The sequence below is a fragment of the Haemaphysalis longicornis genome, unplaced genomic scaffold, assembly GCF_048455015.1.
Source record: "Haemaphysalis longicornis isolate Haplotype H1 unplaced genomic scaffold, Haemaphysalis longicornis Haplotype H1 scaffold_1, whole genome shotgun sequence".
Classification (NCBI taxonomy): Eukaryota; Metazoa; Arthropoda; class Arachnida; order Ixodida; family Ixodidae; genus Haemaphysalis; species Haemaphysalis longicornis.
This window is the reverse complement of record NW_027526203.1, coordinates 129,543,534-129,567,316: the sequence shown is the minus strand read 5'-3', so window position 1 is coordinate 129,567,316 and position 23,783 is coordinate 129,543,534. Positions and strand designations below refer to the sequence as shown.

General features: G+C 49.2%; 1 protein-coding gene across 3 annotated transcripts in view; it reads right to left on the bottom strand.

Moving 5' to 3' along the window:
- Positions 1-275: 275 nt before the first annotated feature.
- Positions 276-23,783, bottom strand: part of LOC144179881 (uncharacterized) — a 54,425-nt gene continuing 30,917 nt past the window's right edge. For 2 of the 3 annotated variants that reach the window (XM_077708308.1, XM_077708316.1), the window contains exons 12-16: positions 20,516-20,583; positions 15,147-15,320; positions 11,753-11,887; positions 5,910-5,982; positions 276-3,993 (exon numbers count right to left, since the gene is read on the bottom strand). In XM_077708308.1, the coding sequence (XP_077564434.1) occupies positions 3,377-3,993; positions 5,910-5,982; positions 11,753-11,887; positions 15,147-15,320; positions 20,516-20,583 (1,067 nt within the window). In that variant the 3' untranslated portion in view covers positions 276-3,376. The remainder of the gene's footprint in view (positions 3,994-5,909; positions 5,983-11,752; positions 11,888-15,146; positions 15,321-20,515; positions 20,584-23,783) is intronic. The other variant, XM_077708323.1, reaches the window with a different exon arrangement.

Below are 23,783 nucleotides of genomic sequence, written 5' to 3'. Positions count from 1 at the left end.
TGAGGTTTCATTGCTGTGAAGCTTGCCCCCTTTTTCCCTTTGCCAGTGCTATCGATGCTCAAGAGCGAAACAGCACCACCTGGAAGAGGGCCCGGTACTAAGCACCCCGCTAGCAGCAGAAACTGCAAGCTTGGGAGACAGCAGCTGTTCTCTTAAACACAGCGCATACGGTGGCTGCAGTTTATTTGGGTAAAAAATGGGGAAATAAAGTAAGGGAAGCATAAAGAACAACAAAAAAAGGATAAATGACCCTGTTGCTTTCAAATGCAAGGTACTGCAAGCTTTTAAGTGGTTTATTTCATTTCTTAAAATCACAAAAACAAGGTTTGGTGCAGGTTGGCCGCAAAATACTTCAAGCAGCCAGCTCTGCCTTTGGGCAGTTTGGTGCAATTGGTGCAGCAATTGCATTTCTGCCATTTTACTCAGTATTCCTTATGAACTTTATAACTCGTCATTTTTCAGCAGGCGCAATTTACTTGCCGAAAAGTTGATTATTGATATTTTTTAACCAATCAAAATTGAAAAATTGGATGGCACTGGCCAGACATCACCTGGATGATTGGTGCTGTTTAGTTTTGATGCTTCAATATGCAAAAACTTCGATTCAAATCTTTGGTACAAGCGATGAAACACCCTGGAAATTTTTTCCAGCTGTTTGTGAGAAGCTGTGTGTCAAGGTTTTTTTTTGGGTGCCTTAAATTCAACGGCAGAAAACAACACCATCAAGGAGAAAAAGGTTTGAGATTTTGGAAAAGATTTGTCATTCTTTTAGATGGCAAATGAATGGCACATATGGTACTGACATCGACAGAGCATGGTCCTTGAGACTGCAGAATTACCCAGGTGCTGGGGCTGACCGTGGCCACCAGCGAGTGTCCTAAATGTACTTGCACCCAGGCAGCACAAAGACGAAATGAATTACGCAGTAGTGTCCACTTCACCCTTGCCCCAACAGAGGGCGCCACACGTGCTAGCAGTCTCCACCAAACTGCGAAAGCCCCCATGCTTTGGATTAAACTAAAAACTGATGACAACATGAGATCACTGTAAGAGATGCGAGCACAAATGGGCATCATTTTTATGAAGTGTGCACAAGGACACCGACCCAACACAACACTGCTGACTTCACTCCCAATAAACGGTGCCGCTTGCTGTGAGCAGCTGCAGAGGCGACGTGGGGAGCTGAAATGCTCCCCCGCTTGGGCGTCACAACACGTGGCCTGTAAATGGCCCAAAAATGTCTTCGTTGCTTGTGCTGTGCAATGCCTGTCTGTTGGTACAGGGGGAATTGAAAGCAATGCAACGGAGCACACAGCCTCCGACGCATGCTGCACCATCTGGCTGCAAAGTCGGTAAACTGCGCGCATGCACACTTCTTTGAGAGTGTGGCCTACGTTTATGGGAAATGCTTGACCAAGAAGCGACGCCGGTCGTTTATTTTGAGGCACCTTTTCACGCTGCGTCGCCACTGAGCAGGGTGATCGTTGAGGGGCATCCTGCTAGCTGCAATCAGCCTGCTGTGCGCTTGGCTCCCAAATGTACCAGATAACCGGATACTCAGTGGCAACAGAGTATAAAAACATGCCTCAAAATAAATGACCAGTGTCATTCTTCATCAAGTATTTTGCCTAACAGCAGGCTACACTCTCAAACGCTCTGAAAGAACTACGCATGCGCGCAGTTTACTGACAGAGCAGCCAGACGGTGCGGCATACGTCGGATGCTGTGGGCTATGCTGTTCGTATTTCTTTTAATCCCCCCTGTACATCTAAAAACCTTGGCTGCAGAAACCTGCTCACTGGCAGAGCTAAAGCAGCACTTATGGACAGTCACATGGAGCATTTACACCCATTTTGTGGCATATATGTGACAGGGACAAGCAAACTATGTTGATGGTTTTGCTGTCTATGCTGACTGAGATGACCAAGCCACATGATAATGAACCCAGAGGCTGGCAGAACACTTCATTGCACACGTAAATGACTGTAGCAAAAAGCAAGAAACAAAAGATAGCCTAAACTGGTGCTTCAATATGTGCATGAGAATGTTTGGTCCTATCAAAAATGTTTTTCAGACACACTGAGAAGACAGCAATAAAACTCCATCAGAATATGTAATGAAAAACTATATTGGTACGTCTCCCTAATTCGTATGAGCACAAAATGCACTAAAAGTACAGCTATAAAATTGCACAAGAACACGCAATATTGCACATTGTTACGTCTCCCTAGTTTATATCAGCCCTATTCAAGAACATAACACACACAAATAATTGCACACATACTACATCATACGAAATAGAAAACCCTTTCCGTAACAGCAAGTCGAAATGCGACACTGCATTCAACGGAACACCTGAGAAAGCACGTTGAGCACTGCAAAATGAACGTGTGCAGTTTAGGTTAGGAAAAAGACATGCTTGGTCTTGCTGCCTGCATCATTTACACGCAGCATGCTGGCGTTGTGCCCAAGAAGAACCCCGAGTGGGCCCAGACCTGGGCCTATCTTCAGGATGCTGCATGTGGAGCTCAAAGCGTTGCTGCTTCCAGCTGGCAGCTGTGGTTGAGCCTCGTCACAACAAAAGTGCATCGGGTGCGACAATCGATAAAACTAGATGTGAGTGTGGTGCAATACATGCTTGAACACGTGCCAAAATGGCATTGCAAAGTGCTGCTGTTTGGTTTCCCGCCTTTTGGGCAAAGTTGAAATGAACTGATCTCTCCCGCACTACTTAATTAATAAATGTGAAGCGCCCACCGGTCACTAACATTGTGCTGCACGCTATGTGGACCCTCGCTAAATGAACAAATGCCCCTTTTCTCAATGCCCTGAAGCGCAGGCACTGCCTGTTGAAGGCCACATGGTGGCTTCCAATGCTAGCTCGGATGCAGCTGTGCTTTAGAGGCCAGGAGCGCAACCATCAAGGGCAGACAGGAGAGCTCACCCTGAAAGAGAGTTCCCATTGTGTGTCACACTCGATCACTCTCTTAGACGCAATGAGTTCTGAGGAGGGGGGCAAAAATGGGCTTAGTGGCTGGATGTTTTGTTGCATAAAGTGCACCGGCCTTAGGGGTTTTCCCCTATTATAACCTTCAAGGAAAGGAAACGCGAACTTGAGATTCACTGGGTTCTACCTGGCAATTGGCTACATGCCCGCCGTGGCTATAGTAACGAGGTTTGACTCACTACATTATTACAAAGTGGTTTCACTCTGCACAAGAAGGGCCCCCTGACTAAAGGTGTTTTTCATGCGCAAAATCACAGCTGAAGTGGGCAGTTTGTGTCTCACAAACAAAGAACACCCGCTATGAAGTTGCGGTCACTGGTGCAGCAAACACTTGGAGCCGTGGAAAGGGCCCTCCTTTGAGTGGGCCGATCACCGGCGGCTGGCCGGCTTGGCGGACACTGCAATGCCCGACACCCTCGGGGGCGGCCTGGACTCCGAAGAGGCCGCCCTGCGGCGAGCCGCACTCGCGGCAGTTGCGGGGGGCCTGGCCACGGGGCTCCCCGCTGAAGCCGCAGGGGGCGGCCGCCGCCGGTGCAGCAGGGGGGGAGGCGGCCGGCTGTACGGGTCCCGCTTCTGCTTGCGCAGCTTCCGCGACAGCTCGCGCTCCAGCAGCTCCGCCTCCTGCACACGGGGCCGTGGCTGCCGCGGCCGCTGCCCACCGGCTGCGCCGCTGCTCACCTGCAGGCAGTGGCTGACCAGGTTGGACTCGGCGTCGATGGCGGCCACAAAGTCGGGCGAGCAGGCATCCGGCGAGGAGTGGTCGTCCGCCCGGCTGTTGTTGTTGCTGCTGCTGCTGGGCCCCGGGGCGTCCGGCTTGATGGTGAACGGCGGCACGCGCACCACCTGCCCCGAGCAGCGGTGCGAGTCCTCCTGGGACGGCCTCAGGCTCTGGAAGGACTGCGCCGGGGCCCGGGGCGGCGGGTGGGCCCACCCGGCCACGCTGGCCGGGCCGGGCGCCCACGTGGCGGCAGACTTGGGCCGGGCCCCTGCGCACGGCCACCGCCACGGGCACCCTCACTGCAAGGGCTGCCCCCACCTCCGTCCCCCGACAGAGCGCCACCACCTCACACTCTGCTACACCGTTTCACACGCTTACCAAACCTTTTTTTATTTCACAACTTACACCCGAGAGGAGAAAAATTAGCCACCTACTTACACGTATGGCAGTTTTTTCAGATGAACAGCATAAGAGAATTTATTCAATCATAACCTCGATGGCTTTTCTCATGCGCACAACTCACAAAGAGAGATTGCGCTTTATATTCTGGCTGTGACAGGACTAACATAAGCCTCCACACATCTCTCGGGAGCTGCAGTATGAAGGGGCAGATGCATGCAGCACACCGCATAGCTCAGATTGTAAATGTTTTGTTGCCCAAGCCTACACCTCCCTAGGAGGCACACCATACCATAGTGCTTTGGAGATCTTAAACATGCGTCTAAATCTTGACACTCTGGCGTTTTCATTTTTTCTTCATAGAAGAAATGGCTGTCGCAGCTGTAATCGAACCCGCATCAATTTGAGCTCAGCTGCACAACACCTTAGCCACAGAGCCATCGCAATGGGTATACTATACCACACCACCTATACCTCCTGGGAAAAGTGCATTAGCTATCTCTACCACCATTCACTGGTACACTGCTTTAAAGTTTTGTTTTAACTGAAAGATCAAACGTTTCATAGCACTCTTAGCTTTTGTTTGACGAGCAACAATGCATTATTTCCTGAGAAATCTGCAAAGAAAGCTGGCATTTATCTCTCCCGCTTACCTTTCATTTTTTTCGTGACGTAACCATTGCGTCACAAAGTAGGAGCGAGGCACCGGTGCGGTCTGGCAACAGTAGTTTTTGCATCACCAAGGCATGGCCGACCACCGAGAACTTTTCTCTGACCAAGGAGGCTGGCTTTCACTTTTATTATATGTCACCCACCGAACGAGAAATGCTTTTCACCGCTCTCACGGCCATTCTGCCCGCCTACACCAGACACCCAGACTTCACGCTGGCCGTGAACAAAGCAGCGACAAATGCCATTCCAAATATCGTGCAACAGTGGCTGCCCGGCTAGGCATCGCTCAAGCGGCAGCCTTCATCTAGGCTCGTCTGGCGATCACGTCCATCTCATATCCTCTACTCTCACGCAACGCGCCATTGATATCACACACGCTTCTTGCAGCTTTCTTGAGTAGTCTTCGTGGCCGAACGGCCCAACTTTGGGGCGGCTCCACCAGGCCCAAACATAACAAGGGTAGAGCTATGCGCGCACAATGTACGGATTATTTATCAACGGCGGCTCGCAGCAAGTGGTAGAGCACAAATTCGGATCAGTCGGATAACCTCGTGCAGTAAGTACCCTAACCTTTCACGGGCGATAAGGTTCGAACCGGGTGTGGGCATGCCTTACCAATAGCAACATCCGCATGCAGAGAATGGATTAGGTGCAACGGCGGGTCGGAGTGCATCTTGTCCCTTTGCCGCTTCCTGCCTGCTTGCAGACGCTCAGGCGTTCACCGTGGTAGGCTTCCGACTTCGCGAATTGCGCACCATTGCTTTTTTTAAAAAACGAAACGGGCAGCATGATGGCTGACGAGCATGAGGGAAGCAGCTTGTCTCGCAGTGTATAAAATCTGTTGTCTGCATTTTTTTAGATTACTCCACCTCACGGAATGCTTTGATTTACATTTATTTCACATGCTCAACCACATCAGCGCTGTTTATTTTAGGAACAACCTTTACAGATGCTTCTCCAGTGAGCTCTCACCGTGCACAAATATTGTGACGTCACAAACCGTAGTACCTGAAAGCGTGTGGGGCGTCGGCACCCGTTTTCACGTTTCTGGCATTTCCTTCCTACTTAGCTCCACCAGGAAGCACAACACGAAAGAGTGGCGGTACCTCTTACCGAGCTCTCGAGGTACCTTTGGAGCAGCTCCTCTCGATATCCTGCAGCTCCGGGTCTTTTTCTCGGGCCTTATCTGTGAACATTGGATGACAAAAAACCCACATTGTTTCATTATCAGCATCAGCCCGTCTACGCCCACTGCATGGAAAAGGCCTCTCACATAGATCTCCAATTACCTCGGTCCTGTGCCAACTGTGACCAATTTATCCCCGCAAACTTCTTGATCTCATATGCCCATCTAACCTTTTGCCGCCCCTGCAACGCTTGCCTTCTCTAAGGATCCACTCTGTTACGGTTATCTTGCCTTCGCATTACATGCCCTGCCCACGCCCATTTCTTCTTCTCAATTTCTACTAATACGTCCTTAACACACGTTTGTTCCCTGACCACACTTTGTGCCACACTGTTTACTCACTGGCAACTGGGGTCACAAACGTGCAAGAATTGCATGGTTTGCCCCAGCGCCAACACTGCGAGCATCAAAGGTCGTCTGTTGAGCTGGGAAAGCACCCCTTCGTCCTTCCCTTAACATCTGGTGGGCGTACTGCCCTTGCCCGAAATGGGTGCCTACAATCGTCAAGTCTTGCAGGAAGTAGAGGGCCTGTCTATGGACCGTGACACGCATCCTGCACATGTGGTAGCTGGCAACGCTTCCAGACAAGTTCACCCATCAAACTCTGGCGCAGCGCATGTTTCTTTCGGATGTAGCCATTTCTTCCGGGCCTCAAGTGGCAGCGCACTTTCAGGATGTGTGCTTCGGGAAGCCTCGAACGATGCTGGGCCTGAACGACACTGAGCCTGAAGCCTCGAACGACACTGAACGACTCGGCTGTGCAGGCCAGGGGTCCACATTCATGTGATGTGTTGGACTCCTCCATCGTTGCCTCCAGGCGGAGCCACCTGCTAGCCAAGGGGGGCCACCTGGAGAGCAGCCACCACTGCCCGCCATCTTTTGTAGTATTTCGCACGAAATAAAATGACTCTACTGGTTGCTTTAGTTTAACCTGCATGCCGGCACTGATTTCCTGCACTGGCAAACTCCTTCACAAGGCCTCACTATTGCACACAACTAGAAAATAATGTTTGGCTGGCTGGGAAAGCAAACTGCTCCACAGTGGCTAGCGTTTAGAGAATGAAATTCACACAGTGCAGAGGTGTGTCCCAGCGCAAGTCCATGCTTTTTTTTTCTTTTCCCAGGCTATTCATTACGCACATAGACACACAAGATGGGAATATATTGTAGTTCAAGCCTTGCTACTCTTGTACTAATTGGCGTGCTAAATTTCACGCCACTGGACCCGTGTACTGTAATCATGCGTCTATCTGTTAGCAAGGCATACTCCCAGCAGCAAAGAAATGAACAACACCACATAAATGCTTAAGAAATCCTATAACTAGCACGCACAACTAACAAGGTCAAGCAATGAGTGATCATAAAAGGGGAACAGCGCAAACTCAGACAAGACACAAGAAGAAGGAGGTGACAAACACGAGCGCTGACTTACAACTGAGGCTTATTCCTTGCGCTGTTCCCCTTTTATAATCATGCACCAACTCGCCCAAGCCTTAACCCTTGCAATGAGTGATCAAATGGCGTTTTTTTTTTTTTCTCAAGTGACTGTCAGCACGTGCACCACTTTGCTGCTATTGCATTGTGTGCACAGCCCACACCAACAGCTTCAACACAGAAGTTCACTTTGCATTTTGGGCAGCTGAGTTGGAGACGTGACACGTGTTCACGCTGCCATTCCACAGCGATCAGGCCCTAGCTGAGTAACAAGAGGTTCATATATTCGTAAACAGTTTGCCCTGTGCTGAAAATATCTTGCAGTTTTGTTTTCTGGCCATAGATCGCACATGTGCATTACAATTCCATAAATACAGAACCGGCCCACATTGGTTGCCACATATAGTTAAGTTGCTTTAGCGAACAAATCGACATAGCAAAAGAATGAAATTTTTCCAAGCCGTAAACTCAGTACCAAAAGCAAACATTATTGCATGCTTTTGTCGTCCATCTGGTATGGTCATACCTATTGAAAGCAGCTTCCCTTGGTATCCTATGATGTTATTTCTTTTGTCCAGGCAATGTCCCCATCCCCGTAAAAAAAGCAAAGAAATTGAGATGCTTAACGCGCCGAAGCAATGCCCAAGCTATAAGGGGAGCAATGTAGTCATTAAATGCATCCCATCAATGAGGTCCACTTTTTGCACTCGAGAAGCAATGTTGCCGTACTGACACCTGACTAAAAATTTATCGTTGCAACCACTGGCTCACGATGAATGCCCTCAACACTTGTAACATAAAGCAAGAGTCTGATCCTCCATTCTCGGCAGACCCGCCGCGGTGGCTCAGTGGCTAAGGCGTTGCGCTGCTGAGCACGAGGTCACGGGTTCGATTCCCGGCCGCGGCAGCCGCTTTTCTGATGGAGGCGAAAAGCAAAAACGCCTGTGTGTGCCAGATTTCGGAGACGTTAAAGATCCCCGGGTGGTCAAAATTAATGCGGAGCCCTCCACTACGGCGCGCCTCATCGCCTGCGCTGCGTCGGCACGTTAAAACCCTACAATCAATCAATCTATCATTCTCAGCAGTTAGGAATTCAGGAATTTTTTTATAGCATACATACTTAAGGTGATAAACAGTGAAATAATTCTTGTGAGCGGTTATCTCCAAATTTTGACCAATGAGCTCACCGAACGAGTGGCTGTGACAACTTCGCGTCCCTATTCCTAAGCTTTGTATCATACTTGACATAGTATACGCAACAGTTGAAGCTGCCAAGCTTAAAAAGGAAATGAAAATACATTAAACCCACATTATAAATATGTGTCATAATATTAAGCCGAAGTACTCCATCAATAAACACTTCTGAACAACGCTTCTAACATTCAGAAATGAGTTACTAGAGCAGCAGCTTGGTCGTCCAATCATTCAGTTTCTTTAGCACGCAGCCACCTTTTTTTTTTTTCTCTGCACATGGGTTTATTTGTTCTAAAGCTGCGGCATCACCTGTGGAGCTCTTCGTGTTTTCACACAACGTGAAGTGGCCTTTGACCTGCCGCTGGGATTCTCTTTTCCCATGAAACTGCTGCCTGCCTGCTGCCTTTTCTTTCTAACATGTTGCATTGAAACATTTCAGCCAAGGCTCCATTTGCTGGAAAGGCGAGTAGTACCAGTAACAGCCACATGTGACCAGGTCGAGTTTACAAGTTGGGACCAGTTATTTACTGCTGATTTTGCAAATGTCTAATGCATGCCAGGCAAGTTTTATACTATCCCTGTAATGTAAAATATCTTATTATTTTCAAATCTTGTAGCTGTGACTCGAGGGATACACCGGACAGCCAATGGACATTTTTATTCCTGCACAATAAAACCAATAAGGGCTTTGTGGTTTTTCAACGATAGTGGGGCGCCATTGTTTTGAGTAACTCACTGAACCCACTGTGCAGTGGCCAGATAGGCCACAGCACAGTGCAGCTGGTGTTCAAATGGGCTAGAGCCTATTGCAGCCAATTGACTGCAGTGGTTCAAATGTTTTCAATGTGACTCCAGCAACCAACAGGCCCCAATTGCAGGGTGTCTACCAAGTTGACATTTTCAAATTCCTCGAGTTTTCCAGGTTTTCCCTGAGTCTTTCTGATAAACTCCCTGAGTGACACAGAAATCTGTTTTACGTCAACACGGGCTGACACCACTTCACCAGTTGCTTTCACCCTCTAAAAAGCCCCTTATAAAATAAAATATGACATAATAAAGTTAGAATGCTAACCTAATTCAAAAAGGAAACATAACAGAGTGGTAGTAAAATTCACAGTGAATGAAATATAAAAAAAAAAAAGGTAGAAAAATACTCCCACGTTCTCAGCTTGCACTCAATGCTTCACTGCTGTATTTCACTGCTTCAAAGAGTTTATTTTGGTTTGAATGAGGGACCCCTGCATCTTAAACACCGTCACGTTAGGTGCCGTTAAACACCGCAATACTTCCAGCATCAAAGCTCTGCGCAGGATGAGTGGAAGGAGTTTATTTGGGATTCCCATTGGAAATCAGAAACACCTCAACTACACTTCGCTATGGTGACGCCACGTAAAGTTCTTTTGGCACATAGTGGAATATAGTGCCGGCTAGCACTTACAAGTAATTCTAAAAAAACGGGGTACAATGTCTATATTTTTAAGACGTATTTTGAACACAGCTGCGAACTTTTAAAGTTGAAAATTTCGACAAGTGTGTTTTTATTATTACGCCAGATTCACAACTCAAAGATTCGCAACGTGCATCACATAACTAGAAACCACAGTAGATGGTGCCAGGTGTTCCAGCATAGGATTGAAAGCTACTACTGCCCCTACCCCTCTAGACTCCCTTGCGCTGCCACAACAAGCTACCGGAACGCGAAACGTTTTCTTCCGCCTTTCAGGAGTCTGGGAAACACGCCAGAACACAAGGTGAGCGTACAGGGGATCTGGAGGGGGGGTGACTTGCAAGCTGTATGAAGCTAGTTCTCACTGGAACCAGTGACTTCAGACGGCACCATCAGCGACGGCTCTGGAGGGCTGTCCACTTTTGACTTGCTGTTACTTGAACCAGCAAATACGCCTGAATTTCGCTTCCTTTATAAAGTACAGCTAATTTTCCCTGATAGAAGCACAAATTCCATGAGATTTCCGCGAGTTTCTCCAGACTATTCAAAATCCCTGAGAATTCCCGGTTTTCCCTGTTTTCCAGGTTGGTAGACACCCTGAATCGGAAACAGAACCAGAAATTCAATTGTTTCCAATTGAAAAATTCCCAAGTTTTTTTCTTTTTAGTGGGATGCCTGCTTGAAAAGACATTTGAAAACATCTGGGTTGCGAGAATATGCTGCCGCCAAGTAAAAATACTGTGTGAATTTCGCCTTTCCGTTGTCTCCCTTGCACTGTCCTGTGGACACTACTGCTTTTATTGCAGCAGGCCTGCCTCTAACGCAAAAAGTGAGATGAAGAGGCAAGAGGGCAGGCAGCTTGACGGCCCTGCATTTTTTGCATCACCAGACGATGCTTCCATACAGACATAAAAGAGTAAACTGTATGGCCAATATATTTCACCATGGGAGTCAAGAAATTGTGCGAGAAATCCTTTTAGGGTTTAAACATTGCTTTGGTGGTTCACGGCGTGGCCAACTATTTTTCTTTTTCCATGAGCACCACGTGGGTTGTGGGTTATTATGCATCTGGAAATGCAGCAGCAGCAGCAGCAGCAGTTGCTTCATAACGTAGAAAATGACAAAAGTGTGAAAAGGGGCATCGTCACCTCTCACACTTATCCAAATAATAGCTTGTGCCATCAAAAAATACGAATAATACGACTGGTAACGCTTGTTAGGCCGTTTTCAGTTTTTCATAAGAATAAAAAATTAATAGTCACCCTTCGCTGTTTTTAAAATACCCCGAGCTAGCAAGCATTACCAGACGGGCGGAATGCTCGCCTTGATTTGAGCCAAATGTTTTGCTGCACACACAAAGCCTACTATCACCTTGCATGCACAATACGACAGCAGCCACTGGTCACGTGATTGTGGGCCCAATCAATTCGGCGTGCAGTCCGCTCTAGATTGATTGATTGTAGGGTTTAACGCGCCGACGCAACGCAGACGATGAGGCGCACCGTAGTGGAGGGCTCCAGATTAATTTTGACCACCTGGGGATCTTTAACGTGCGCCGAAATCTCGTGCACACAGGCGTTTTTGCTTTTCGCCTCCATCAGAAAAGCGGCCGCCGCGGCCGGGAATCGAACCCGCGACCTCGTGCTCCAGTCCGCTCTAGAGCTCAGCATGCTGGCATAGATGGTGCCTGCCTACCTGCTCCTTTCCAGAGTCTGACGATGACTCCCGGCAGCTCTCGATGCTCGCCGACATGACGCCCGGCAGCGCAGCTCTGCAATCAGCCAGGGACGCCCCAGAGCCATCCCTGGCTTCCTGCTCGGTGGGCAGCCCCTGGGCGCGCAGAGGAAACACGGGAGGTTGGACTGAAGAGAATGCCGGCATAATTCTCTACAGCGGCATTTTTTATACCTGCCAAGACGCACCAGGTTTGCATGGAATCTTGCACTGAGCAATGCAAAGACTTTTCGATGCAGGGATTAAACTGCCTTGTCTGGTTTTGCGGAAAGTCAAAAGCACTGAAGGACAATCGACAAGTGCTCCGTGGCACTGATTGCTGCTTATCACCATCCTTGTCATTTTGATCTGAACACTGCGTGAATGCTCCAGCCGTACAAAAGGCATTACTACAGTTAAACCTCGATGTAACGAAGTCGGTAAAATTCGTAATTTACTTCGTTACATTGAAATTTCGCTACAGTGAAATTCGCGGTTTTAATGAAGTGTTCATCCCGTGAAGCATTTCCTGCAAAAGAAAACGTAGCGCGCATACACGACTGGCGCACTCTTTCTGTTTCTATCGAAGCTTAATCGTCTATGCGGGCATCAGAGTGAACCGCATGGAGCGTTTTCTCCCCGCAAAAGCACGCCCCGCAAGCCACAGGCGCGCTGACGCAGCCGCGGAGACAACCCGCGCGATGTGAGTAGCTCCAGCGACTGCTTCCGCTCGCTGAAACGCAACTCGTGTGGCAAACGAGAGGGGCATGCAAGAATAAAAGCGGATAACGTGGGCGAAATTTTCACTTTGTAAAGCGTCATACGCGCCGCTTACGAAAGCGCCCATCAAATATCTTCGGCATGCCCGAGCACTTCGAAGCTCCTGCCATAGGGTGCGCGCCTCCCCAATGGCGAAACTGGTCAGGCTCCTCCCACTGCCGCGTGCAGCGCGAGTCACTTCCCGGCGCAGAAGCCGCCGCCGGCGCAAAATCGCGGACGCGGGTCCGAAAAAAACGCGCGCACAAATGCTTGCTGCAGCGATGAAACCCAACAAGCCTGAGCAAACGAAGGGCAAAACGGCGGCATGCGGCGGCGGCGGCCCCGCAAGAGGCGATTAGGCTTACCACCGCGGAGGATGTTTGATGGGCGCTTTCGTAAGCGGCGCGCATGACGTTTTACCAGTTTTACTGTGAAAATTTCGCCAACGTTATCCGCTTTTTTTTTTTTTTTCTCGCGTGCCCCTCTCATTTGCCCCTCGAGTTGCGTTTCAGCGAGCGGTTGGAAGCGGTCGCTGTAGCTACTCGCATCGCGCGGGTTGTCTCCGCGGCTGCGTCAGCGCGCCTGTGGCTTGCGGGACGCGTTTTGAGTTTTTGCGGGGAGAAAACGCTTCGTGCGGTTCACGCTGATGTCCGCGTAGGCCCGCGTAGACGATTAAGCTCCGACAGAAAGAGAAACAGTGCGCCAGGCGTGTATGCACGCCACGCAGTTTGTAGGCAAGGGGCTCGCTGCATCCGCGGCATTGGCCGGCCCGTGTTGCCGTTCGCGTTTGAGACCCATTTCGGCGCTTGCGTCTCCCAAAATATACCTCTACAACTTAAATTTCGTGCCTAGTTCTCCATGAAACTTCGTTACATTGAAATTCCCCCAAACGGGACTTCGTTACACAGAGGGTGAAAATACATGGTGTGCATACACTTGAAGTTACGAAAAATTCCGTGGTTCGTTACATCGAGGTTTTCGTTACATTGAAGTTCGTTACATCGAGGTTTAACTGTACCGCAATTATCTACAGCAGGGGTTCTCAAGCATGTTGGTCCCAGGGAACCCTCCTAAGTTCTGTTAAGTGCCAAGGAACCCCCCCCCTCCCCCCCTTCCTCCCGCCATTTTTCATTCTTCATTCGTTCATGCTACATTAAGGTGCAATAAATTCAAAAGCAAGCAAGGGTATCGTTTTTTTTCCCCCGTCGACTTTACGCGAATGCGTACGCTAGCGGCACCTATCTCCAAACAGGATAAATGCACATGGGGGTAATATAAGGCCGAGATTGAAGTGCAATAGTTTAACCACGAGGCCCGTTTTCGGAGTCTGGCTGGCTACAAGCTGCTGGCGAGATTTATTGCGCAGCTCGCGCGTTTCTGTTATGCGCCGAGATGCTTACTGACACTCGGGCGTGAGTAATGGAGGTTCCTTAGATCAATTGCACCTCAAGTTCACCATATAAGACTTTGCGACTGCGGAACCAGGGAAAATTTATCAGTGGCTCGCGGAACCCTGAGGAGGGGCCTGCAGAACCCTTAGATTCCGTGGAGCCCACTTTGAGAAACCATGATCTACAGCATTGTGGACTGGAGTATGACACTGAGGATATGTAATACTATTGCAATTCAAAAAAGAACTTTCAGCAGTACAGCCTGCGTGCATCAATGGCAGGATGCGTTTTTATTTCGAACAGCGAATTTTTCTGGCTTGGCTGTTTTCCAAGAGCTGCTTGCAGAGGCTGATGAAAGCTGTAGTGCAAGGACAACTAAAACCAGCACACTACACACAGCATGTTCAACAAGTGGCACACTAAATTCATCGCACACTGATTTACGAAAAATTCATTTAGGTAAGTAACAGCTGAGCACAACTACCAAAAGCCAGTTCTCATTGGCTTTCACTTTCATCACAAGGATGGGAGGCTAATAAGAAAGGGTTTTTTTTTAATGCCACCTTGATGTGGGGAAGGGTGGCATACAGGCAAAGTTGGCCACAAAGCCCCACACTTTATGGGTGGGACTTGAAGGCACTGGCAAAGCTTTCCCAGGGATGTCCAAGAGGTACACTCCTCTCAAATATCCCTCCAACCCCACTGAAGCTAAATGTATTCGCGCACACATCTACTACATGCTATATGAGCACAATTAATGTCCACTCTGCCATAACGAACCCCAAAGAAGTAGCAAAAGACCCTTATAGAGTAAGGGGAAGGGCATAAACCCAACAGGGCAATAATCTGTTACGGTAGAACCTCGATAGTACGACTTTCAAGGTAGCACGCGAAAGCGTCGTATGATCGGGGCACAGGTAAATGCTGGCGTAGCAGGTGGTCTCATGCGACAGCTGGGCTGAGAACTTATTTAAATTACTATATTTAGCGTGTTCTCGCGTAATTTGCCAACCCCTAATTGAAATCCCAAGTTTCTAAAGAAAAAGAATGCCGATTTTGTGCCCCCCTCCCCCCTGTGGCATCTGCGCTGCTGCTGCCTGCCCTCGCATGCCTGTGCTGACTTCCACTAGTGCCCCCGGTTTGTGGCACATGGAGTTGGCCCCTCGTATGGACACCGGCAAGCTGCCCCTCCTGGGGGCAGCAGAGCGGCCTCCAGGGGCACCCACCTGTGGTTGGGGCCCCCGGGGCCGTGCGGCGGCCGCCTCCTCTGCGGCTGGGCCTTGCCGCTCAGACGAGTCGCTGCCCGACGTCTTGGGCGACGAGGGGCCCCCACGAGTGGGCGAGCCCTTGGCAGCGTCGCCAGCCTCGGCGGTCGGCCCGCCAGCAGACCTGCGTCGTGGCTACGCGCAACAGTGGCCGCTACAGGCTCCCTGTGGGGAACAGCTCTGGGCCCAGCAGTGCATTCCGGTTGACTCCCCCGCACCTTCCTTGGCGGCAGCTCTAACTGCGCCAGCAGACTGCGTGCGCAGGACGACATATACCCGCTCGCTGTCGGACCCATGCACACTGTATATGTTGGACCCATGCACCTTTGTAAACGAACGCATGAGTCGTAAAGGCCCAACCACATGGAAGCATAAAACTGATGTACTAGGTGTGCGGCGACATACGCCACTGCCTTTACGCCAACCAACGATGCTGGAGAGGGCGAGTAACCACGCAGGCTCCCCAACGTGAGCGTAAGACCAGCGTTACGGTGGCTAGAAGGGGGAGGTGACGCCAACGAGAGGCGGAGGCCGCTCCTCCATTTCAAGCCGGGCGTAGGTGGCGCTGCTGACCGTAATGCGATGCTCACTGCGCGCAGCGGGCTTTCGATTAGCCGTGCGCGATGCGCGCGGGCGTCCGAGTAATTTTTTGCAAGTAACGTGAATAAGCTTCAGGGGCTAGTTGACATCGCCTAGAATTCAATATTAACGTGCGCCGCACATTTGAACGAGCACAGAGACAGTGAAAAACGATGTTGCGCACCATCAAGTTTGGTTGTTTTCAACTGTTCGTCCTTGTCCAAATGTGCAGCTCACGTAAGCGCGTTAAATCAATGAATTATAATCGAGTGTGACGATGATTGACAGAAACAATTTTAACAGCCAAGTTATTTTTTGCTGGTCCAATACTTCTGCTGCGTACAATCTCAGCGTTAATAAAATCCTTTATTCATGGATGCGTGCAGTTCCGGGAGTACGGGGTGTACACCCACTCCTAAAAAAAATGCGACTCGGATTATGAACAAGCACAGGAAAGTACAGGAAATATTTACTGCACAAATATCATGGTAATTCAGTAAAGTAGAAATATATCAAGTTCACACATGCTTCTGTCAAATTAAAAATAGTATCAAAACATTGCACACCGACAGTAAATGCACATTAAAAAACATTTCGCACCCACAGTGAGTTGCCTTGCACTAAGGAATTGTATAACTTTGAACTAAATAAAAAATCTAAAATGTTCCACCTCGAACTCGCAGTGCAATATGCAGCTTAGAGCAGCCGCCGAAGTTTCAACATCTTCATTTTTTCTTTCTTCGCACTTCGCTTGCAGTTCTGGGACTTGACATGAAAATGGAGCCTAGTCAGCACATAAAACTTGATAATCTTGTTTGTCAGGGACATGCTGTGGTCAGGGCAGCCAACAAGGGTGAGCTTTGTTAACTGCAGGAATGAAACCAAATCCACGATGCTGTCACTTTTGACTTCTCTTACACTAAAGCAGTGGGTAAAAGTGTTCTCAAGAGAGGTGACGAGTGCATTTAGCTTGGCTGATGGATACAGCAGCCCTCCGCGGTCCACAGCAGCAGTGAGGGATGCTGCAGCTGGAGGTGACTCGTCCTTGGCTTGTAGGAGCTGCTGACTGCACTCTGCACATTTGGTGCATGCGATGCTCTTTCTTGCGACGTAGCCAGCTATGTAATATATTAGCCTGGAGTCGCTGGCTTGTACCACCATGGCAGCATGCTCGCTGCCGTGACCGCACTCGCTGAGCACTTCGTGTGCTTCTGCCAGGTTCCCTGCGTCTAGAAGCTCATCAAGCTTCCTCTGAGAGGTCACGTCCTTTGCACTGTCAGCCCCCAGCAGGCTCCTTAGCAGTCCTGGAGACACATTGCTTCCTGTTGGTGATTTTGCCAAATTTTGGAAGCTTAGTGTGTTAACTGTGATCAGGAACTGTGAGGCAGTGGGATGGTCATTGCTGCCACACATCTGTCGGACGATACCGAACAATCTCTCCAAAGGGTCTTGACACAAACGGCAGGTCATCACATAGCGGAAGTTCAGCTTCGTTGTCAAGTAGCGGAGAAGGTACAAGGTGCTTGTCAACGTAACACGAAGCCCCTCAGCTGTACTGCTGCTAAGGAAACCCTTTGAGCCAGCGGCTGCTTCCCATGCATCCAAGTAAGCCAAAAAGCTTTCAATGCCCGCCTCGTGCTTCCCTCCAGGCCTGAGTGCACCCGAGCTGCACCTTGACGTCATTGCCTCAGTGAGCTTCCTCATTCTGTCCACAAAGCAAACTGTTGCAGCCGTGCTTTCATGCTTTCCTCGAATGCTGTCATTATACAAGAAAAGGCCTCCAAGTGCTTCATCACTAAAAAGCCTAAACGCATAATTGACCCTCATCTTCTCAAGGCCACTCGGCCGCACGACCGATCTGTTGATGTGAGGCATGGCTTTGAGGGTCGTGTCATGCGTTTCATCTAGGTCCCGTGCGCGGTCAATCGGTTCAACGCTTGCACGGCCTTCCGGGAGTTCCACGCCACTTCCTACAAAAGTATTCCACACACATTTCACTAGGTGTGGGAAGTCCGAGATGAAGTAAAGAAATCGTTCAAGGTCTGCAGGGTGCTGCCTTCTACATACAGTGTTTCCTTTTCTGCTGTGTATGCCGAACGAGTGCCACATGCTTTTGTTCCATGAAGCTCCATCAGTGGTGATGAAGTCTACATGGAGCCCTGCATTTTCACACATGACCACAGCTTCAAGGATTATTTTGCTTAGAGTGTCTGCCTTGACATTGCTGTGAGATGCAAAAACTCCAATGATCTGGTGCCATGCTCCTGTAAAAGGCTGAAATATTACGACAAGGCCATGGTCGCATGTCATGGAACGCTCACTTTCAGGCGTGAACTTTCCGAGGTCTACAAAACCTTCGATGGTGCCGTTGGAGTCAACGCTCAAGTTCTCGGACAGCTTAATCTCGTCAATTAAGAGTCCACCATGGCGCTGGAACGAGTCCATGGACTTTGTTTTTTCAGCAACAGCAGCAAATACCTTCTCGCTTAGGCCGAACCCGCTCCTGTAGTTCTTTAGATATCGACGTAAGGATGTTCGAGAAGGCAAGGTCATTATCTGGTGTTTGCGTATGTGCTCATACAGCCGGGGGCTTTTCATGCACATAATCAAGCATTCCAGTGCCCACTCACTCTCGTACTTCATTCCTTTCGTGCATTTCCTCTTCGATGATGCAAAGCATGCCTTGACCTGCTGCTGTTGCTTTGCGGGTAGGGCCTTGATGGCTTCTTCAAACACTGCAGAATCAATCTGCATATTCCTTTGCTTCAGTTCCTTAATGCGGGACTTAGCTTGAAGGACACTCTGTCTGCTTCTTTTGACTTGTGCTGTTCGCAGCTTCAGCCTGTACGAAAGTGACCGAACACAAGTTTTCACCTTTCTCCTTCTGTAGGACGCCTGATTTAGGAGCAGTCTCCTCAGGTGTTTGCATTGTGGGCAAGCTTTCTCTGGTGCTTGAGCAACTCCACGACATGATGAACTGAAAGTTCTGCCACCACAAGTCTTCACTTTGCGCTTTGCGTTTGCCTCAAATTCTCCAGTACTTCCAAATCCTGAGCATGAGATCATAGAGTCCACGTTGCGAAGCAGCTCTTCTGCCATTCCAACATCGGTTACGTGAATAGTTTTCACCTTTGTGGCTTGCACAAAAACAGTAGCTTGAAGTGTACTCTCATTTGGTACCATGAGCACATACTTCTCAAAGTATATGTTTTCACCTTCAAGTGCGCACACGCTAAACGCCATGACGTCGTTAGCTCCTGCAATTAGGTGTCTAGCCCAGTAAGCGCTGGGAAGACCACACTTGCTCATGTCAGGAACTGCTGGCGAGATCAAAACAGGCAGTTCGTTGCAGTTGCTTCCTGCGCCGAGCGAGGCAGTTGCTTCATCACACGCAGGCGCAGACACGCTCGGTTCTTGGCGCCGAATCTTTGTAGGCAAGCCACAGGTTGACGTTCTCGGTGTCCTTTTCTTCGGCGCTTTTTTGGAAAGGTACGCAGGGACATTGGGGAATATGGTTGGTACCGCGTCTGCTTTCAGCAGTGGTCGCTCTCGGGGTATCTCCACAGTTTCTCCCTTTATCACGTGCGTGAAGCAATGGTCAATATACTGCTCGTCGAAATGATGTTCACACAGCGCCGACCTCGCGTCCAAAGATTTGTCGGCACGGGGGACGGCTCGTCGCCAAGCTTCAAAGCGCACAGGGTCTTTCGGCACAGAAAAAAGAGACACATGCTGACCCGACTGCCTCGACGACACGTAGCCTGACGCACAGCCAGGCGCAAAACAGTAAGTCTGCCTCGCTTTCTTCACGGTGGAGCTCATCGGTCCGGCAGAGTTTGGAATTCACATTTGAGAAGTCACCGCTGAAACACAGCTCGAAAAAAACGAGGCAAAACAACCGCTGTCATGAAAAAAAAGAGCCACTCTCCGACGCAACGCAAAACTCCGTACACTTCCACGACCACGATACATGAGAGAGACGAGAGACCGCGGCCACGCCAACCACACGATCACATCGACAAGCTGGCAGCAGTGCCACAGCGGCCTTCGCGGCAGCGGCTTGAAACGGAGGATCGCGGTTTCTCGGCGGGTACGCGCGCGTTGACGCCACCTCCCCCTTCTAGCCACCATACCAGCGTACTCCACTGCACTGCGCAGTGTTGCTAGACTACCCCGGACTCAGCTTTATGGCAACCAGCTCAACTACATTTTGACTGAAATAAAACGAATGATGCCAATCCTCCGATAATTACATATATCTAATACAGTAACAACTAAAACATGTAATTGCAACATTCAAAAATGTTAATTAATATGCTTACTTGGCAGGCACAAAACGCACCGCTTTATTTGGCGTAAACTCCCTTGCTCCCCTAGTTGCTCGTTTCTTCGTGCGTTGTCTGCTCTCCATATTTTACAAACTACTTAAGTTTTATCGCATAATTATAGTTAAGTTAGCTTATTTGTCAATTAGCTTTACTTGCTATGCGACCTGACCGCCAGATAGCATCACCGCCAGAAATAGACATCAACACCGTGCATCTGAAGTTTGCGCCGATGTCTGGCTCGCTCTGACTTTAGCGTAAGAAGCACGTAGCAATGTATTTGGCGTACGCCAAAGTACGCCAATTATACGCGATCTTACACCAAGCTACGCCGAGCTACACCGATGCGAGAGTAAGCTGATTTTGCGCGTGCATGCGGTTGGGCCTTAACAGTGCTTGTCAGGAACAAATAAATGCAAGACTCACTCGCCGCAAGCTGGACAACCGCGGTGGCGGAGCGATGGGCTTTTCAAACTCGAACACAATGACTGCGGCTGCAAGAATAACCAAATGAGACCAATGTTACTTGGGCACAGCTAGATGAACAGTGTAGAAAAAAAGGACACGCAGAGGGAGTCACATCCCCCTGATGGGCAAAACACACCCTATTAAATGTCACCTGCAATCACATTAGCGCTCAAGCTGCACGAGTTCTTCAATGTATAGAGTTGCAAAAAGCCCCAGAGGAAACTGAAATTTGATGCATTGCTTATAGAAAAATATAGTAAACAAGGACAAAAAACGAATTAAAAATGGATAAGACAGTTTAATCCATGACAGCAAGCTTAAAGAAAAACATGACGCAGACAGTTTTTGTTCTATTATCCGCGGCTTGCAACCATTGCCAGCTTGGCAGTTGAAAGGGCAACTGAAAGTTGGTTTACACATACCGTATTTACTCGCATAATTTGCACACTTTTTCTAGCGAATTTAGGGCTTCAAAAAGGGGGTGCACAAATTACGCGGGGATTTTGCTAAAAAGTTCGAAATCATGTGTAAATGGTCCTAACACTGAATAAACATTTAAGAGAAAATCGAGTATGATAGCACAAGCGAAAGATATTTATTTATATATGTACACAGCACTTCCGATCAGTCCAATCCAGTTGTGGTCTAGTCCGAATCGCTGGTCAAGAAGTCCGACTCAGAGCATTGTCCTCGGTTTCATTGAGCGCGTTTGACAGCCCCGTCTTCTTGAACCTGTGCTCTGCGATCATGTTCCAGGCTGCCACAATCCACTCGCAGACTTTCTCCAGTGGCGGTCTCCTTATCCTCCCAGTGGGAGTGTGCCCGTGCTCTCCACTGGCTATCCACTCGATTTACATTTCGCTCATGTAGTCCTTGAACGGTTTGTTGACCGACACATCCAAGGGCTGCAGGACAGATGTTAGGCCACATGGGATAACGGCAAGGTTGGTCTGCAAAGTTAGTCACGCAACATCTCCTTCACACTCTCCACAAGATGCCCTTTGAATCTGTCGAGCACCAACAGCGATGGCAGTCACAGTGAAGCCCCAGGTCTCTTGCCCCAGACAGCGTCCATCCAGTCCTGCATCAGCTTCTCGTTCATCAACCTGTTTTCTTCTGCCCAGATGTGAATGCGACCTCCCAACTTTAACTTGGGCACTGTCTTCCTCTTAAAGATGACGGAGGTGGGAGTTTGCAGCTGTCCGCTATCATGACAAGCATCCCCGTGCAGCGTTGTTTTTTGCAGCCGTTAGTCTTGATGGGCACGGACGTGACACCTTTCTCACTCACCGTGGTGTTGGGTGGCATGTCGAACGTCAGCGGTGTTTTGTTAGCATTCCCAATCTGGGACATGATGGAGGCCCCCGTTCGGCGTAATACAATCAAGATGCGGTGAAACAATACGGCCTTCTCCTCGTAGTCCTGTGGTAACCGCTCGCTGAGGGTCGTTCTCCGTCTACAGCTAGTGGCGCCTCTGCTCACCTTGGATGCCGCAAAAGGGACCCCTTTCTCATGTGTGGTCTTCCTTGCCTCAAACTGCAGCATTTCGCACGACACTGCGAGACAGGACGACCTCATCTGTCAAACGAACTTCAACAGCTCTTCTTCCATGGCAGGAAACTTTCCTAGCTTTGGTCCCAGAAACGCCCTCCTTCCAGGTTTGGTATTTTGGAGTGGACTCGCCTGCTTTCTCCAATACCGCATGTGGCTCTCGTTCACACTGAGATGCTTCACGGCGGCACGGTTACCTTTTTCCTTGGCAAACTCAATGACACTGAGTTTGAATTTCTCCGTATAGTTATTGTAGCCCATCACTACTGATGCAGAAGGTTATTGACTGACGGCGAAACGCAAGCACAAAGGTAGGATTCCGTCGCTGTGCATATGCAGTAAAGAGAGGCAGAGGGTTCCGGTGCAGTGAAAATGCAGGAAAGGAGAGGCAAGAATTGGGCGGCACAGCGGTGGGGCTGATACGCCCTGGCACAGCTTTGATAAAGAAGTTATTTAGTGCTTATGACTCCGCGTCTGCCTTTTTGTGTGAGTTCTCACAGCGGAAGAGAAAGGAAAGGAGGAAGGAGGCACATGCTCGAGCAGTTCAGACTGCCTGTGGAAAGGATAGTTCCTTCTTGCCACCCCTCCACTCCGTCACAGAGGTGTGGCGAGGAAGAACTTCCAGGCACAGAGGTGGAAAGAAAGGAGAAAAGAACGAAGGGACGATGCACGTGCAGTCTCGTGTATCAATGCACTCCTACGTACCATGGTGCCGTACTGCCGTTCAAAGCGTGCTTGTTTGTTCGCATGCACCAATGGGTTCTCTTCTTTGGCGAGACAGGGAGTGCCAAATATGCAATTGAAATTTTTTTTTTTTCTGTAAATATAAAACTTAAGATTGCGCAAACTACACGAGGACGCAAATTATGCAAGTAAATATGTACATCTCAGCCAGCATTCACCATTTCAAAGGGCTGTGCAACCTCCCACTCCACCCTGTCTTTTGAGTGCCTGGTAACTAGATGTAGACCAAGGGGAGGGGGAGGGCTTGAGCCCCCTTCCAGCGATTAGTGATGGGTTCAGGTGCCATCGTGTCTTCTTTTGTACAGTTTTGGACAAATCGACTGAAGAACTACAGTTTTCCAAAAGTTGTAAGAAGAGCGAACCATTCCCAAACAACCAATCATCTTTCTACTCAAAACATCAACTATGAAGCTAGCTTTAAATATAGGCCTGGCAAAGACTATACACATCCCGCAAACATATGGAAACGTTGTTGCAATCTGGAACAGTGCTATGGGTAATGGCGGACAATTTTGGTGCAGCCACCACTGAAAGAGAGTGTGAGAATTTTCTCAAACTCGAAGGCCCGTGCGAGTGCGTCCCAGAGAATGGCCCAGGCCCTTCTCTCCTGGCAACCTTGGCGGACAGACTATTCGAGAAGGTTCTCGGAAGGAGACATGGGGGAGAGTGCACTGCCTTTCTCTGTTAATAGAATTTTCAGGTCATGTCGTACAAGAGTGTGCTAGATGTTATTTGGTTTTGAGCTCAGGCTTCAAGCAGCGACAACCCCGTAGGGGTGGGCACATACTGGAAACTCTTCAACATCCACACGAATTCGGCTTCGAAGTGACAATGGTTTTTGAAAAAACTCCACATTTTCAAAGTTTGAAAGCGCGAAAGGACAGTTGCTTTAATGAACTCTGACACATAAAATTGTGCCTCGTTGAAAACA